Source organism: Dipodomys merriami, unplaced genomic scaffold, assembly GCF_024711535.1.
Source record: "Dipodomys merriami isolate MVZ:Mamm:240054 unplaced genomic scaffold, mDipMer1.0.p SCAF_163, whole genome shotgun sequence".
NCBI classification, from domain to species: Eukaryota; Metazoa; Chordata; class Mammalia; order Rodentia; family Heteromyidae; genus Dipodomys; species Dipodomys merriami.
In genome coordinates this window covers 168,830-186,729 of record NW_027202971.1, presented here as the reverse complement: position 1 = coordinate 186,729, position 17,900 = coordinate 168,830, and the positions used below count along the sequence as shown (strand labels likewise).

Genomic DNA, 17,900 nt, shown 5'->3' with positions numbered 1-17,900 from the left:
ATTCACTCTGCTCAGCAGTGGTTACAAAAGCCAGTGCTAACTGGAGCGTAGTGCATGTAATAGTCCTTGTTTACAGAGTAGCATAACCTTTGATTAAGTATGCAAGCCAGCCTTATCTCAGGCATGGCCTATGAAATCAATGGTGGAAAGCACACAGGAAAAGAACATGACCCTGCCGAGCCCATGGGGGTTTTGATAAAGTTTTTAGAGCTTACACTTGTAGCTGATGTTGCAAACATGAACAGCATTCTTGAACTGTAACCAATCGGACGAGACAAGAGGAGATATACAACTCTGCAAAAAAATAAAAACAAAACTATTTGTTTTTTAACTTTAGCGATAGGTTACTAAAACCAGAAACCTGTGTTTTTGTCCATAGTAAAAGTCAATTGGACATCCCAAACACAGGCCAAGATTTGGTTCCATGACATTTTTGCTTTGCCTGTTCAAGGAGTTAAATATTTTTTAGAGTTCCTTCATAACTAGAGAAAATGATATAAGCATCAAGAGTCAGCCTGGTTTTCATCTGTAAAATAGCTTGTCAATTTGGGTCACTTAAGTTCTACTTAGGAAACTGACTCATGACCTGGTATAAATATGCTGAAGGTTTCACATGTGGAAAATGCTGTTTTGGTAGAATCCAGGACCTTGCAAGTGGCCCATTTTGATGTCTGGCCGCAGGGCCGCAGGGAAGGGCCTGAGGGACCAGGCGGATGACAAAGGTATGCCACGGAGCTCCCACTGGAAAAGACAGCAAGCTCCTTCTAATCTTTGCTGGGGATTTATTTTCTTCTCTCTTTGAACTGCTTCTGTCTAAGACTTTGCATGTGATTGGTTCAGTTAGAAAGGCCAGGAGCCATCTCTTGCTTAGACAAAGATGTGTCTGACCTTAAAAGACTAAACAAGAGACCTAGGGACATGGCTCAAGTTTAAAGTGCTTGTGTAGCAAGCACAAGGCCCTTCGCTCAGTCCCCAGTACCACTTGAGAGAGAAAGGATATGGAGAAGGAAGACTAAGGAAGCACTGAGCCAGCCACATGGCAAGTCCAAAGCCAGCCTGGGCTACTTTCCTGATGATCAGATCTCCAGGATCAAGGCAGGTTGTAGAATCTCAGCCACTTGACTGGCTTTTGGTCTAGATCAGGAATGGCAATAGGCTGGTATGCATGCCACCACACCCTCTTCTGGGCCTATGCCAACCACCACTAATAGATAACTACATTCTGTCTGATTCAGTCTCAAAAGATTGCTAAGCCAGAAGCAATCTGATGAAAGCAACATGTTTTCTTGGTCTCAGCCGTAGAAGGACAAAAATAATTTGGTGGCCCATATTTGAGCCTTCCCAGCCTACTATAGTGAAAGGACAAAGCCTTGGCCTGAGATTGACTCTCTGCTTAAGGGGTCCTAGAAACTCTAATCCTAATCCTAGATCTAAGTTATTTTACCTTACCTGTCCCCAACACACACACACACACACACACACACACACACACGCAAGCATGCACACACACACTCACATATATGTGATATTCATTCATATTAATGAATTGACTTTTTTCAAAGATTCGAATCTAGGCATATCCAGAAAAATCTTTTTTTTCCTGTTTCCATTTCCTGGAGTTCATTTCAATAAATATTATGTGAGATGATCAGATGCATATAGGCATTACAGAAAGTCTTTTAATAGCCAACCTCTGTAAAATTATTGATGGGATTTTTACTGAGCATCAAAAGAGAATGGTACCTTCGTAGTGTTTCATCTTCTTGATATTCAAATAATTCTGATGGTTTCTTTGAAAAGAAAAGAAAACAAACTATATTAACGATATGACAAATAAATGCAAGTGACATCCTAACTAGATCCTAGACTCGGGGGGAAGTTGAATAACAAACATTATAGAAGCCAGGGGTTAAACCCAGGGTCTCACACTTGCTAGGCAGGCATTCCCCCACTGAGCCAGGTCTCCAGCCCAAAAGATCCTTCTTTGAAGAGTCTGTGCCCCTAAAGACTTGTAAGACACAAACAGCCTTTGAGAAAAGCCCCTAGCTCCCACCCAACAGTGACCCCAGGGCTGTGAGCACTTACCTCCCTGGGTGTTGTTGAGGGACACAGCCATTTTTCCAATAACATGTCCCAGATTCTCTCTAAATTAATTTCATTGACTTCAGCTATTTCTTTAGCTATGGTGTGAATATCTAAGATATCCAAAGCGAGGAATTAAAAAAACAAACAAAACAAAAAAACTCCCAGATTTTTAGTGTAAGACAATTGGGAATCAAAACGATAGGTCTTCCTGAACCAAAATAATAAGAATTTGGTCCTCACCGGGATAGTTGTTGCCCGAGGAATTCTGCATCCTTTCAATTATGCTGGGGTGTTCATAGAGGCTAACAATGAGGTGTGCTGGCTTTCCTATCGCTCTTAGGTACTCGGGAGTGTTCAGCCTATGGTTGATGAGCACGGCTTCTGTGCCGGAACGCTGGAACTGGACATGAAGCTTCTTCAGCAAAGCCTGGGCCTTTTCACGCGTTTCATCCTTGCAAAAAACCCAAGCAGGAATTAACTGAAGTATATGGAGAGTGCCAATAGTGGAATTCTTCAGAAAGACTACGTCAAAGCCCACCAAAATAAGTACAGAAAATGGTACTTGCAAGAGGCGGGGGCAAGGTGAGAGGTGCAGAAGAATGAAAGGGAAAGGGAGTGGAATGCAGGTAAGAATCTACTGCACAGACCACACAAGTGAGAAAAATAAGGGCTAGGGTGGGTGGAAGGGGACTGAAAATGTTGAAGGGATGGCACAGATCAAGGTGCACTGTAGACGTAAAGGGTGAAGGGCAAAAAAACTCATCACATTACTTAAGAATTAAGAAAAGTGAGGGAAGAGGTGGGGTGGCTGAGAATGTTGAAAGGGGAGACACTGGGGCTGGGAAGGTGGCTCAGTGGTAGAGCGCTTGCCTTGCATGCCTGAGGCCCTGGGTTCAATTCCTCAGTACCACATAAGCAAAAAGAAAAAAGCCGGAAGTGGCGCTGTGGCTCAAGTGGTAGAGCGTTAGCCTTGAGCTGAAGAGCTGAGGGACAGCGCCCAGGCCCAGAGTTCAGGCCCCACGACCAGGCCCCCCCCCAAAAAAAAGGGGAGACACTGATCGAAAGGCTCTGGATTCATAAACTGCTTTGGTGAATGGCAATTCCTTTGTACAACTATTTAAAGATAATAAAAATATTAAAATAAGGGGCTAGGGATGTGGCTCAGTGGTAGAGTGCTTGCCTAGCATGCATGAGCCCTGGGTTCCATTCCCCAGTACCACATAAACAGAAAAAGCCAGAAGTGGTGCTGTGGCTCAAATAGTAGAGTGCTAGCCTCGAGCAAAAGAAGCTCAGGGACAACGCCAGGTCCTGAGTTCAAGCCCCAGGATGGGCAAAAATAAAATAAAATGTTAGAACTTGAAAAAAAAAATGCAGGGGCTGGGAAGGTGGCTCAGTGGTAGAGTGCTTGCCTCGCATGCATGAGGCCCTGGGTTCAATTCCTCAGCACCACATAAGCAGAAAAAGCCGGAAGTGGGGCTGTGGCTCCAGTGGTAGAGCACTCGCCTTGAGTGAAGAGCTGAGGGACAGCGCCCAGGCCCAGAGTGCAGGCCTCATGACTGGCCAAAAAAAAAAAAAAAAAAGCAAACTTATTTTACCAATCTCAGGGCACGCTAGGAATTCATCTTTACCAATCTTCAGTTATATTGCTGAGCACACAGCTGCAGGTCTGCCCTCCATTCTGTGCACTGGGGAAAAGAGGGAGGAGGGCCAAGCAAGCACAGCTCCAGTAAACACCCACCTGAGACGGGATGTTCTGCAGCCATCTCTCAGCTAAGTAAAGGCAGAACTTCAAACTAGACATCTTGAAAGAACCTGAAACCATAAAAAGATTCATGGGCTAATCTGAATTGACAGAACTAATCTTAGTCAAGAGAATAAAAATTTGTTTTGGCAGTCCTGGGGTTTGAACTCAGAGTCTTGTGTTTGGGACAGGTGCCCTACCACTTAAACCATGCCTCCTACCCTTTCTGCTTTAGTTATTTTTCAAATGACAAATAACTTCTTCCTTAGGCTGGCTTTCTCCATGATCCGTCTATTATATATATATATATATAATATATATTTCTATATATAATATATATATAATATATAAATTATATATTTTAATATATATATTTAATAAAATATATATTTTAATATATATTTCTATATATTATATAGAAATATATATTAAAATATATTTTTTTGGTCATCAGTCATAGGGCTTGAACTCAGGGCCTGGGTGCTATCCCTGAGCTTCTTTTATTCAAAGCTAGCAGTCTACCACTTTGAGCCACAGCTCCACTTCTAGCTTTCTGGTGGTTAATTGGAGATATTGCCTGGCTGGCTTCAAATTGCCATTCTCAGATCTCAGCCTCTTGAGTAGCTAGGATTACAGGCATGAGCCACTGGCACCTGGTTCACAATCTTTCTATTCTCGCTCCCTCCTAGTTGGGACGACAAGTATACAGTAACATAGACAGCTTATTGGTGGAGTGGAACTTGACAATTTTTTTTGCATGGTCCTACCAATCTCTACCTCTACCAAGTAGCTGGGATGAAAGCTGTCACCACCACACCTGGGAAAACTTGCAGATACTTTTACATAATTAGAATGAATATCAGGAATAGGAAATGTACTCATTGCTCAACCCCTCTGTACAGCATTTTTACAATAAAAAAATACAAAAAAAAAAAAAAAAAGAATATCAGGTTAAAAGGGCAGACGGATACCCAATGTGAAGGATGAAGTTTGAGGCCAGCCTAGGTGGGTAAGTTCATGAGGTATCTGCCCTCTTCAACCCACAGCTGGGCATAATGTCCTGTGTCTGTCATCCTAGCAGCATGGGAAGCTGAGATTGGGAGGGAGGAGGTTCCAGGACAGCCCTGGTGGAAGAGGCTGGGTGTGGTGACGCACGCCTGTTAGCCTGTGATGCAATGCCTAAAATAGGTAGTTCACAGTCCAGGCAGGTGAGACCTTCTCTCAAACAGGGCAATAAAGGGGTGGAAGTACGGATTGGTTGTAGAGGGCCTGCCCAGTAATCACCATGCCCTAACGTATATCCTTAAAGGGGTCCATGTCCATTTATATCCCCACCTACAACTGGGAACACCTGAGATCCCATGGACCCAACAAGGAGTCTGCATCACCTAAACTGTGGAGCATTCAGCAGTGCTGAATGTATATGGGAACATACATTTAAAAACACATGGGCTGGGAAGGTGGCTCAGTGGTAGAGTGCTTGCCTTGCATGCATGAAGCACTGGGTTCGATTGCTCAGCACCACATAAGCAGAAAAAGCCGAAGTTGTGCTGTGGCTCAAGCCGTAGAGCACTAGCCTGAGTTGAATAGCTGAGGGACAGCGCCCAGACCCAGAGTTCAGGCCCATGACCGGCAATAAGTAAGTAAGTAAGTAAATAAATAAGTAAATACAGGATAAAGGTCTTAACCTTGAGACAGTTGGGGCTGAAGGCAGAGCTCAGTGGTAGAGGACTTCTGGGCACCCATGAGGCCCTGAGTTGCATTCCTAGCACTATGAAAAAGGAGCACAAAGGGGCAGCACGATGGCTCCCTGGACTGACCCCAGTGGAAGGAGGCTCAGCTACCTTCTGGGACTTCCTGGGTGAGGCTGGTGGCGATGGCAACAGCCCACTCCGGGTTGACTATGGACAGCAGGTAGGACTCGATGGTCTGAGTGATCTTGGCTATCTCCTTGTTCTTTAGCACTGAGGACTTGGTGTGGGTTAATTTCAGGAGCCTGGGCTTCAGATTTTTCTCGAAAACATGCTTGGCAGTAGACATGTAGAGAGTATCTAGTGAGAACTTCCAGGGAAAGGCAAGGAAAGGGAAGTATGAGTGCCTCCAGTCCACCATCAGGGCTGATGCTAGCACAGGGAAGCTCCCTGGCCAGGCTGTGGTCAGATCCGACCCGACCCAACCCAACCCAACCCAACCCGACCCGACCCGTTACCTTCATCAACTTGGAGATTAAGAGCAGCGTGGGGAGAGACTTCTCACTGAGCTCAGAAGCTGGGAAGGAAATGGGGAGAGGATGTTTAACTTCAGAAAAGCAAAAAATATATATTTATATTTTGGCTACTTACTAAAATCCATCTGAAAGTAATGAACATACAGAGAATCTTCCAGAAGTTCTGTGCCGTGCCAAACAATATTAAGTGAAAAGGCAGTCTAGTCTGGGCAGCCGAGGGCAGCGTTATCACATGCTCCAGCATATACTGGTACTCCAGGTCCACAGGAGGGGAAATTCTTTTGTATGACTCCAAGTGCTTCAGGAGACTCAATGCCTGCATTAAAATAAATCCTGTTTCTGTAGGCACAGCCCCGCCCTCATGGCCTGTTCCATTTCCCGGACAGACCTCTTTCCATCAAAACCTTTCCTAGCTTTCCCTGCAACGGTGCTCTCCTCAAACAATTCATACAAACAGTAAAGGAACGATCTAGAAGATAACAGTCCCTTGTTCTTGAGAGGATGTTTTATAAACAACACTACAGAAGCTCTCAATAATCTTTTCCAATAAATTAGAGACAAGCTTAAAAATTATTTCTGATTAATTAATTCATTTTTGAGATGGGGGGGTGTCTCACTATATTGCCCAGTCTTGCCTCAAATCCCTGGACTTAAGTGATCTGCCCACCTTAGCCCCTCAATCAGCTGGGACTACGCATATATGCCACTGACCCCTAGCTATATTTCATTTAAAATATAGAGGTCTTAGATCTAAAATTAATTCTCTGTATCTATTTATCCAGTGTTTCTATTTTCTAGTTGGGGGCTTGTAGAGCTTTTAATTAACCTTTTTTCTTTATTATTAAAATCTAATTTAAGAAAATAGACCAAAAGCCAGGTGCCAGTGGCTCACGCCTGTAATCCTAGCTACTCAGGAGGCTGAGATCTGAGGATCGAAGTTCAAAGGCAGTCTGGGCAGGAAAGTCTGTGAGACTCTTATCTCCAATAAACCACTATAAAACCGGAAGTGGCGCTGTCGCTCAAGTGGACCAAAATTCAGAAATAATTAAGAAGTTAGCAAGGGGCTGGGAATGTAGCTAAGCATACAATGTTTGTTTAGCATGCATGGAGCTCTGGCTTCCATTCCTAGGAATGCAAAGGGAAAAATGGAAGGAAAGGGAGAGAAGAATGAAAGCGGGGAGGAAGACAAGAAGCTAAGGACAGTACTAACAATTGAGTGTTCTGGAGCTTTTCATTAATACGGAAGCTAAACCTAACAGAGCTCCCTGTCCTTTTCCCCCTGTAATTCTTCATAACTAGTGCTACAGTCATGTCATTCTCTCAGATAGCTCATTAAAATCACCTCAGTACAGCAAAAATAAGATAAAGATAAATAATAAAATATGGGTATCATGAAACCTTTTTACTAAAGTAATAATAATAAAAAGAAAACCTTTTTATTCCTGGAATCCTTTTAAAGAAAAAAAGCTCTAGAATAAAGTATAGAGTTCAAAGGGAAGTCAAAAGATTATCCAGAGATACAGGATAACTGTAATGTTGTTTGTGATCCAAATAAAAGCATAAAGATGATGTTGAGCTCTTTAGTGTATTTGTTATACCTGATTAATATTAATATTGGTTATCTTTTCATCAGCTCTCTCTATAACTTTCAGGACAACTTCAATCATCTCATAATCATAGGGATCCAACTGTATAAAAACAAATACAACATTAAAGTGTAAGGAGACATGCTGTGCAGAAGATTTGTTCAATTAATGTTTGCTGGTACATTAACAGATATAAAATGTCAGTGTACTACAATCTGGTTGAATTATTCTTTAAAATTTTCACTATAAGCCAGCCGCCAGTAGCTCACATCTAAAATCCTAACTACTCAGGAGGTTGCGATCTGAAGATCATGGTTCAAAGCCAGCCCGGGCAAGGAAAAGTCTATAAGACTCTTGTCTCCACTGGGCACTGGTGGCTCACGACTGTCTACTCATGTGGCTGAGATATGAGGATCATGGTTCAAAGCCAGCCCCACCAGGAAAGTCCGTTAGACTCTTATCTCCAATAAACCACTAGAAAACCAGAAGTGGCAAGGTAGCTCAAGGGGTAGAACACTTGCCTTGAGCTGAAGAGCTGAGGGACAGCGCCCAGGCCCAGAGTTCAAGCCCCACCACCAACAAAAACAAAAGACATCTCCAATAAAACACTAGAAAACCGGAAGTTACACTGTGGCTCAAGCAGTAGAGTGTCACTTTAAGCTGAAGAGCACACAGACAGTGCCCAAACCCAGAGATCAAGCCCCACAACCGACAAAAAAAAAAAAAAGAATAAACATTGGGTCAAAATTTCACGATTTTATAAGATGTTGAAATTGAAGTTCTATTTCTTCTGTTTCTAATGGGAAAATGAGAATAGGAATAAAGAGGCCTTTTCTTGGGAAGGACTTCATGTCAGTCTCTCTCAAAAGCCTTTTTAGCTGTACCTGTACTTTCTGCTCTAAGAAGTAACAGGGTGGTAGCTACATATACCATTCTTTGTTCTTGGACTCTGCCCACATATTATCATTTTCTATTTTTTAAATGTCAACTTGCATCACATGACTAACAGAAGTGGGAAGAAGGTCCATTTGTACTTGGGAAGTTGGAGCAAGTTCACATGTTTGGCTGAATTACAGGCAAAACACCCAATTGAAATTTGTCTTACAGTCTTTCAATCTTATTTCCCTGTCATTTACCCATCAAACTACCTCTTGACTAAAAAACTTTAATTCTGGGCTGGGAATGTGGCTTAGTGGTAGAGTGCTTGCCTAGCATGCATGAAGCTCTGGGTTTAAGTTCTCAATACCACAAACACAGAAAAAGCCAGAAGTGATATTGTGCCTCAAGCAGGACAGTGTTAGCCTTGAGCAAAAGAAGCTCAGGGATAGTGCCCAAGCCCTGAGTTTAAGCCTCAGGACTGGCCAAAATAATTACAAAAAAACTTCAATTCTCAGAAGAATTGGAAAATACACATCTAAAAGATATTCATTATAGTAATTATAATAACAAAATTTATTATTTGAACATCTCTCCATAATAATGTTTAAATATATTTGAACCACATAATAATAGAATAATAAAAAGCATATAGTAATAGGAATAATAAATAAGCTAGGTACTGGTGGCTCACGCCTGCAATCGTAGCTGCTCATGAGGCTCAGATCTGAGGATTGTGGTTTGAAGTCAACAGGCAGGAGAGTCTCATCCCTAATAAACCACTCAGAAAAGGCTGTGGCGCAACGGGTAGGGTGCTAGCCTAAAAAGAATCTCAGGGACAGTACCCAGGCCTTGAGTTCAAACCCCAGGCCTGGCAAAAAATTAAATAGATAATAACAAAACTAGGATAATCACTATACCAAGCTATTAACATTTATTTCTTTTTTGTTGTTTTTTTGTCAGTCAGGCTTGAACTATGGGCCCTTAGCTCAAGGAGAGTGTTCTACCATTTGAGCCACAGTACCACTTCTGGTTTTCTAGTGGTTTATTGGAGATAAGAGTCTCAGAGCTGGGAGCCGGTGGCTCACACCTGTAATCCTAGCTACTAAGAAGGCTGAGATCTGAGGATCATGGTTCAAAGCCAGCTTAGGCAGGAAAGTCTGTGAGACTCTTAACTCTAAAAAACCACTAGAAAACTGAAAGTGGCACTGTGGCTCAAGCACTCACCTTGAGCTGAGGGATAGCACCCAAGCCGAGTTCAAGCCCCATGACAGACAAAAAAAAAAAAGTCTCACAGACTTTCCTGCCCAGGCTGGCTTTGAACTACAATCCTAGATCTCAGCCTCCTGTGTAGTTAGGATTACAGGTGTGAGCCACCAGAGCTTGGCTTAGTATTTATTTCTAAAGAGCTAAAATATTTATTCTATAGAATAGGAGGATAGGGAAGTTTCTTTCCCTTTTGGGTTTACAGTGGTCTCTCTAGGTTAAGTCTTTTTCAAAGAATGTATGCTATGTTTTAAAAAAATCTGGGGGCTGGGAAGGTGGCTCAGTGGTAGAGCGCTTGCCTTGCATGCCTGAGGCCCTGGGTTCGATTCTGCAGCACCACATAAGCAAAAAGAAAAAAGCCAAAGTGGCACTGTGGCTCAAGTGGTAGAGTGCTAGCCTTGAGCTGAAGAGCTGAGGGACAGCGCCCAGGCCCAGAGTTCAGGCCCCATGACCAGATCCCCCCCCCCCAAAAAAAAAAAACGGAGGGAAAAGTGCTGTTTAGAAATACAGGATATGGGGTTGGGGATTTAGCTCAGCAGAAGAGCACTTGGTTGGCAAGTGCAAGGCCCTGAGTTTGGTCCTTAGCTCTGGGGAAAAAAAAAAAAAAGCTATAAAAGACCAAAAGGATATCCAAGGCAACTAAAAATACAGGACAGGATCATGCCTATAATCCAAGCTATCCAGGAGGCTGAGATCTCAGGATCATGGTTTGAAGCCAACACAACAGGAAAGTCTGTGAGACTCTTTTTTTTTTTTTTTTTTTGGTCGGCCGTGGGGCTTGAACTCTGGGCCTGGGCACTGTCCCTCAGCTCTTCAGCTCAAGGCGAGCGCTCTACCACTTGAGCTACAGCACCACTTCCGGTTTTATGGTGGTTTTATTGGAGATAGGAGTCTCACGGTCTCTCCTGCCCGGGCTGGCTTTGAACCGTGATACTCAGATCTCAGCCTCCTGAGTAGCTAGGATTACAGGCGTGAGCCACCAGCGCCGGCTGTGAGACTCTTTTTTTTTTTTTTTGCCAGTCATGGGGCCTGAACTCTGGCTCTGGGCGCTGTCCCTTAGCTCTTCAGCTCAAGGCTAGCGCTCTACCACTTGAGCCACAGCGCCACTTCCAGCTTTTTCTGTTTATGTGGTGCTGAGGAATCAAACCCAGGGCCTCATGCTTGCAAGGCATGCACTCTACCGCTGAGCTACCTTCCCAGCCCCTGTGAGACTCTTATCTCCAATTAATCACAATAAAACTGGAAGTGGAGCTGTGGCTCAAAGTGTAGTGCTAGCCTTGAGTGAAAAAACTCAAGGACAGTACCCAGGCCCTGAGTTCAAGCCCCACAATCGACAACAATAAAAGATGCCCATGTAATTGTAACTCCTCTGTACGGTAGTCTCACAATAAAAATAAATAAATAAAAGAAAACCAAGAAAGAAAAACCAAGGAGAAAATAAACCAGGACATATAGATGGCATTTGTAATCATACATATCTGATTAATACAGGAAAGATGCTTGAAGAGACTCCATGCATTCACTTCCCTATTTGTCCGCCTACCTTTCGCAGTATTCCACTAAGACTGATGACCAAATCCTTCGTGCTGGTGAGTAAAGGCACCATCTCAATGGCTTTGGCCAGGAATTTGGAATGCTGCCGCTTGGCAGACACCCGGGCGGCATCTCCCTGGCTTTGGCTGGCATTGGTGTTGTGGAGAAGAGTTTCAATGAAGAGCTGGAGGGCTGCATCACAGTCCAACTGAAATGTGCTGAAAGAAGTTGTGGGTTACTCCCTGAATCCCCCACGTGTGGATTTCAGACACCTTACCTGCTCCCACCACGCAAATTAAACCTTCCCATTGTCCAGCCTCAAGTCACACAAACTAGGGACCACCAGAACTAATAATAATAATAAGCCTTTTGGAAATCACAGTCTTTCCTGGGAAAGGTGAAGGAAGGTGTGACACTGTCCAGAAAAAGAAAGGTACTCAAAACCTGTCTTATAAAATGTGCAATATCTTAATAATAAAGTTATACTAAAAAATAATAACATTGGAAACAACTCAACTGCCCCTCAATGAGAAGATGGCTAAATAATGTATCCATAGGACAGAATTTAACCAAGTTCAACACACAGGAGGAAGATCTGTGCCTATGGACTGCAGAAGACACAGTAGTAACAGCAACATGTTACAAAATGGTTTGCAAAATATAATTCTATTTCAGTAAATTTTATAAACAACAAAAGACCAACCCAGGCTTTTCTTTCTCTTTCACCTTTTTGGCAATACTGGGTGTTTGAACTCAGCACCTTGTTGATTACGGTGTTCCTTCCGTGGGGGAGTAGCCTGTGGCTAAGCCAACAACAAAAACACTCTGAGAGTTCAAGGAGTTACCTGCAATATTCCAGAATGAGGCTTGTGTCCATATCAATGTTCTCCACAAGAGCTTTCATGAATTCTTTCTTGGTGAGAAAGTCTTGTCTGAAGGCTGGTTGAAAAGAAATCTAGAAATACAAAGAGTAAAATGTAGTCTTGGCTGGTTTCAGGACTCTAGATCCTCCTCCATCAGCCCTCTGCCTATTGGCATTACAGGTTGTGTACCACCACTACTCTTCTCAATAGTACTTTTTTTGGGGGGGTGGAGGGAGGGAAACATACAGGTACTGGGGCTTGAACCAAGGCCTCATGCTCAGCTTTTGCACTCAGTGTTGGTGTTCTGCCACTTGAGCCACAGTTCCATTTCTGGCTTATTGCTGCTAATTGGAGATAAGAGTCTGGAGGACTCTTCTGTGGGGCTGGTTTTGAATCACCATCCTTAGACCTTCTGAGTAGCTAGGATTACAGGTGTTCATTGGCACATGCCATCAATATTATCTTGAACTTGCCAGACACAGTGGCATGTGTCTGTCATTCCGGATATCCGGGAGTCTGAGAGTGGAGGATATCTTGGGCTCAGGAATTCAATACCAGTTTGGACCACATAGCAAAACCCCATATCAAAGACAAGCAAGTAAACAAACAAACACCTTCACCAAACAACAGCAGCAGAAAACAAAAGTATGAGGCTACAGGTAAGGCCAGAAAGAGCACAAGTTTCAAATGACATTAGATACACACCTGCCTATAAATGAGAAAGCTAAGTAGGTGAAAATGTGTATTCTTAACTTCCTATGTGCAAAAGGAAATGAAGCAGAAGGTCTCTTTTAACTAAAATTTATTTATTTATTTATTTATTTTTGGTCCAGTTGTGGGGCCTGAACTCTGGGCCTGGGCGTTGCCCCTCAGCTCTTCAGTTCAAGGCTAGCGCTCTACCACTTGAGCCACAGCGCCACTTCCGGCTTTTTTCTTATGTGGTGCTGAGGAATTGAACCCAGGGCCTCAGGCATGCAAGGCAAGCGCTCTACCACTGAGCCACCTTCCCAGCCCGTTAACTAAAATTTATATGAGTACATAAACTTCCTCTTACTGAAGGCAAAGGACAGCGAGATGAATACCTTACATTTTCAAGATGGACGGAACGTCACAGCAATGTGAATACTCACGCCAAGTTTTCCGAGACGAATTCCCCACTGGGCGTCAGTACTGACTTCGTGGAATCGAAGCCTCATTTGGACCTCCTGATAGAGACTAGCCAGCTGAGAGCCCACCAAAGAGAGTGCCTTAAAAAAAAGACAGAGTAAAACTCTATCACAAATACAATGGTTTCTTCTATTCTGATGCCTTTGAGAGGCAACGTGACGACAGCACTGACGTCCCTGAGCTGAGGATGCGGCTCCTTGGGAGGACAAGCGTGGAGCATGTGCAAAACTTGGCTCAGTCCTTGGCACGGCAAGAACCAAACAAAACCCATAGCCTCCCTGTGTGATGATAGGACAGAACGTCATGCACTGTTGTTGCCAGTCACGACTTCTTTGACAGCAGTGGGATGATTCATCTTTTGGTTACTTTAGCTGTCTTGCAATTCCTTACAAAAGGTAAATTTTAGAGCAAAACACAACTGCTTGATGTAGTGGTACATACCTATAATATCAGCACTCAGGAGGCTGAGGCTGTGCATTTGAGGCCAGTCTAGGCTACGCTGCAAAAACTCATCTCAGAAATAATAAACATACAAACAAAATCTTACTCCCACAGATAGTTTTTTTTGTTTTTGTCGCTCGTGGGGCTTGAACTCTGTCTGGGCCTGGGTGCTGTCCTTGTGCTCTTCAGCTCAAGGGGAGCACTCTACCGTTTGAGCTACAGCGCCACTTCTGGTTTTCTAGTGGTTTATTGGAGATAAGAGTCTCATGGACTTTCCTGCCTGGGCTGGCTTTGAACTGTGATCCTCAGATCTCAGCTTCCTGAGTAGCTAGGATGACAGGCATGCATCACCAGTGCCTAGCTCCATCTTATTTATTTAAAACAACTAATGCTTATTGTCACTGTGTCACCACTCAACTTTAATGCTGGTTGAACCTGTAAGACCTAGTTCAACATTTGTTCCATTACACAAGACAAAGTCATTTCATTTCTTCTCCCAAATCTTTAAACTTTAAGAGTGAAAAGTGTGCTTGCTCAGTACCTACCAGAATCTTGTCATAATTCTGCCACGCTTTATCTATGAGCTTCCACAGGTTTTCAAACACGTCTTTTTGAGGCAATAGAGTACAGTAACCCAGGGCCAGGTGGAGGTCCACTAGGCGACAATTAAATACCTATGGGAAGAAAGCATCAGAACCATTAAAGTTTTCACAACGAATCCAGAGTTAAAGATCTGTCATCAAATTTAATTGTAAATCTTACAAAAGAAGCTGAGTGCGAGTGACCTGCAACCCTAACTATTCAGGAGGCTGAGGCCTGAGGATTGCAGTTTGAAACAATCCTAGGCAGGAAAGTCCTTAAGACTCTTATCTCCAATTAACTACCAAAAAGTCAGAAGTGGAGCTGTGGCTTAAGTGATAGAGTGTGAAAACACTAAGAATGCCCAGGTGCTTGGCTCAAGCCCCTGTACATACACACACCATATACACACAGAGAACTCATGAGAGCTATCTCTAGGACTCTATTTTTTTGCCAGTCCTGGGGTTAGAACTCAGAGCCTGGGCACTTGTCCTTGAGCTTCTTTTGCTCAAGGCTAGCATTCTAAACACTTGAGCCACAGCACTACTTCTGGCTTTTTCTGTGTATGTAGTACTGAGGAATTGAACCCAAGGCTTCATGCATGCTAGGCAAGCACTCTACCACTGAGCCACCTTCCCAGCCCCTCTAGTACTCTTATCCATAGAGACAAAACAGATATGGTCTCAAAACCCTATCTCAAAATCCAGCCTCAATTGGACTGGATTTTAGTCCTCCTATTTACATTCCTCTCAGTAGCCAGGAATGTGCTACTGCACCCAGCTATTGGTTGAGATATGGTCTCGTGAACTTTGTGCCAATGCTAGCCTCAACCTGCGTCCTTCCAATCTGTGCCTCCCAAGTAGCTAGATTACAGGAGTGAGCTACTGGCACCTGGCTTTTTGCAGTACAACACTATTTTAATGTATTATAAACTACTGAAATATATGCATCATGGATTGAGGTAGAAGGCAAAACAAATGAGTAAAAAGCCCACAAATACTTACTTTGTGCAGTAGTGTTGTGGCATTTCCTCTGATAAACATAACAGACTTGTCTTTCAATTCCAGGACAGCATTCTTTAAATTAAGTAATGTGCTCTTTCCAAGTAACTTTCAGAAAAGAACAAATAAATCTTTAGATAACTTCTATGTATCATTCTGAAAATTCTTCTCAAATAGCAAAGATTCATGATTTTATGAAAAAAAGTATTAGTATTTAATCTATAGCAAGAAACCTGGAGCCAGGACAAAACCAAAACAAAACAGAAAAACTCTATTTCCTGGGCTGGGACAATGGCTCAACTGTTAGAGCAAATGTCTAGCAAGTTCAATCCCCAATACTGCAAAAACAAACACTAAAGTTTATTTAAAAAATTAAAAGAGGGCTGGGAAGGTGGCTCAGTGGTAGAGCGCTTGCCTTGCATGCCTGAGGCCCTGGGTTCGATTCCTCAGCACCACATAGGCAAAAAGAAAAAAGCTGGAAGTGGCGCTGTGGCTCAAGTGGTACAGCGCTAGCCTTGAGCTGAAGAGCTGAGGGACAGCACCCAGGCCCAGAGTTCAGGCCCATGACCGGACCCAAAAATAACTAAATAAACAAACAAAAAAATTAAAAAGATAAGCCGGGTGCCCGGTGGCTCAAGCCTATAATCCTAGCTACTCAGGAGGCTGAGATCTGAGGATCGAGGTTCAAAGCCAGCCTGGGCAGGAAAGACCGTGAGACTCTTATCTCCAATAAACTACTCAAAAACCAGAAGTAGCACTGTGGCTCAAGCAGTAGAGTGCTCGCCTTGAGCTGAAGAGCGCAGGGACAGCGCCCAGGCCCAGAGTTCAAGCCCCATGACCAGAAAAAATAGAAATGTGGGCAAACATCTTGTACTTGTACCTAAATCTCAGATGGTCAACAAGATCTTCTTACATTTAACAAATGATCAATTTCCTGACTATAGGACCAAATCAGGTGGACTGGAGCTGGGCACTCGTCGCTCACTCCTATAATCCCAGCTACTCAGGAGGTTGAGAGCTGGAAGTCAATTCAAGCAGAAAAAGTCTGTGAGACTTCACCTCCGAGCAAAAAGTCAGGCTGGAAGCATGACTCAAATAGTAGAGTGCCAGCTAAATAAGTTGAAGGCTCTAAGTTCAAATCTAGATACTGGCAAAAAAAAAAGTAAAAGAAAAAAAACTGTTGGTGGGTTTTTTGTCACTTCACATTAAGTCAAAGTATTTGTTCTTGAAACCGTACCTTTTCACTCAAACTGGCGTTCATGAAGTTTGACATAGAGTGCTGGAGACAGGACCCAAAGGAACTAACCACAAATCTTAGGGCCAGTTCCCACTGGCTCGATTCCTGAAGGTTCTGAAGCAGCGCAATGATGGAACTTTGAATGGGTAGAACAAAATTGTGTCCTGCCAAGTGATAAGAGGATTTGAATATTATCTCTTTCTTCTGTTAGTTTCTTTTAAAAATTATTTTATTATATTTAAGTAGTTTACAAAAGAAGTGTATCTTCAGTTTTGTTTTGTTTTGTCAGTCCTGGGGCTTGCACTCAGGGCCTGGGTGCTGTCCCTGAGTTTCTTTGTCCTCAAGGCCAGCGCTCTACCACTTTGAGCCACAGAGCCACTTCTGTTCCCCCCGCCCCCCCCCCCCCGCCCCAGGGCTGAGGACCAAACCCAGGGCCTTGCTCACGCAGGGCAGGCACCCTTCTGCTGGGCTAAACCCCCAACCCCCAACCCCTTCTGATTTTTGAATGGTTCATGGAAGACAGTCTCATGGACTTTCCTGCTCAGTCTAGCTTTAAACTGCAACCCTCAGATCTCAGTCTCCTGAGTAGCGAGGATTACAGGTATGAGCCACTGGTGCCCAGCTCTTCAGATTTTTTTTTTTTTGGGTCCAGTTGTAGGGCCTGAACTCTGGGCCTGGGCGCTGTCCCTCAGCTCTTCAGCTCAAGGCTAGGGTTCTACCACTTGAGCCATAGCACCATTTCTGGCTTTTTTCTTTTTGCTTATGTGGTGCTGAGGAATCGAACCCAGGGCCTCATGCATGCAAGGCAAGCACTCTACTACTGAGCCACCTTCCCATCCCTCTTCAGATTATTTTTAAAGCAAAACAAAAATAAACCATTATTATGGGAAATTGCTTTCAGTCAGCCTTCTCCTTCAGTGCAAGTAATGATCATGGACTTCCTTCTCAAAGTTAACATGAGTCTGTATTTAAACCAGAAAAAAGCCGAGTCCACTAAATAATGAGACGTTTAGATTATAACTTGCTTGTTTTTAAAAATCGAGATGCTCAAATCATGACTAGGTGAAGACTTCCTCTATATGGAAGACTAACACTTCTGAAGAGATTCCTAGAGGGGCTGGGAAGGTGGCTCAGTGGTAGAGTGCTTGCCTTGCATGCATGAGGCCCTGGGTTCGATTCCTCAGCACCACATATGCAAAAAGAAAAAAGCCGGAAGTGGCGCTGTAGCTCAAGTGGTAGAGCGATAGCCTTGAGCTGAAGAGCTGAAGGACAGCGCCCAGGCCCAGAGTTCAGGCCCC

At 43.6% G+C, this 17,900-nt stretch overlaps 1 protein-coding gene across 3 annotated transcripts in view; it reads right to left on the bottom strand.

Moving 5' to 3' along the window:
* The window catches only part of Kntc1 (kinetochore associated 1), a 79,571-nt gene that overhangs the window by 13,360 nt on the left and 48,311 nt on the right, over positions 1–17,900 (bottom strand). For all 3 annotated transcript variants that reach the window (XM_070024798.1, XM_070024797.1, XM_070024796.1), the window contains exons 39-53: positions 16,603–16,766; positions 15,369–15,473; positions 14,331–14,459; positions 13,308–13,424; positions 12,160–12,269; positions 11,325–11,532; positions 7,652–7,741; positions 6,198–6,369; positions 6,036–6,094; positions 5,671–5,887; positions 3,824–3,897; positions 2,326–2,536; positions 2,086–2,195; positions 1,744–1,790; positions 216–294 (exon numbers count right to left, since the gene is read on the bottom strand). In XM_070024798.1, the coding sequence (XP_069880899.1) occupies positions 216–294; positions 1,744–1,790; positions 2,086–2,195; positions 2,326–2,536; positions 3,824–3,897; positions 5,671–5,887; positions 6,036–6,094; positions 6,198–6,369; positions 7,652–7,741; positions 11,325–11,532; positions 12,160–12,269; positions 13,308–13,424; positions 14,331–14,459; positions 15,369–15,473; positions 16,603–16,766 (1,892 nt within the window). The remainder of the gene's footprint in view (positions 1–215; positions 295–1,743; positions 1,791–2,085; positions 2,196–2,325; positions 2,537–3,823; positions 3,898–5,670; positions 5,888–6,035; positions 6,095–6,197; positions 6,370–7,651; positions 7,742–11,324; positions 11,533–12,159; positions 12,270–13,307; positions 13,425–14,330; positions 14,460–15,368; positions 15,474–16,602; positions 16,767–17,900) is intronic.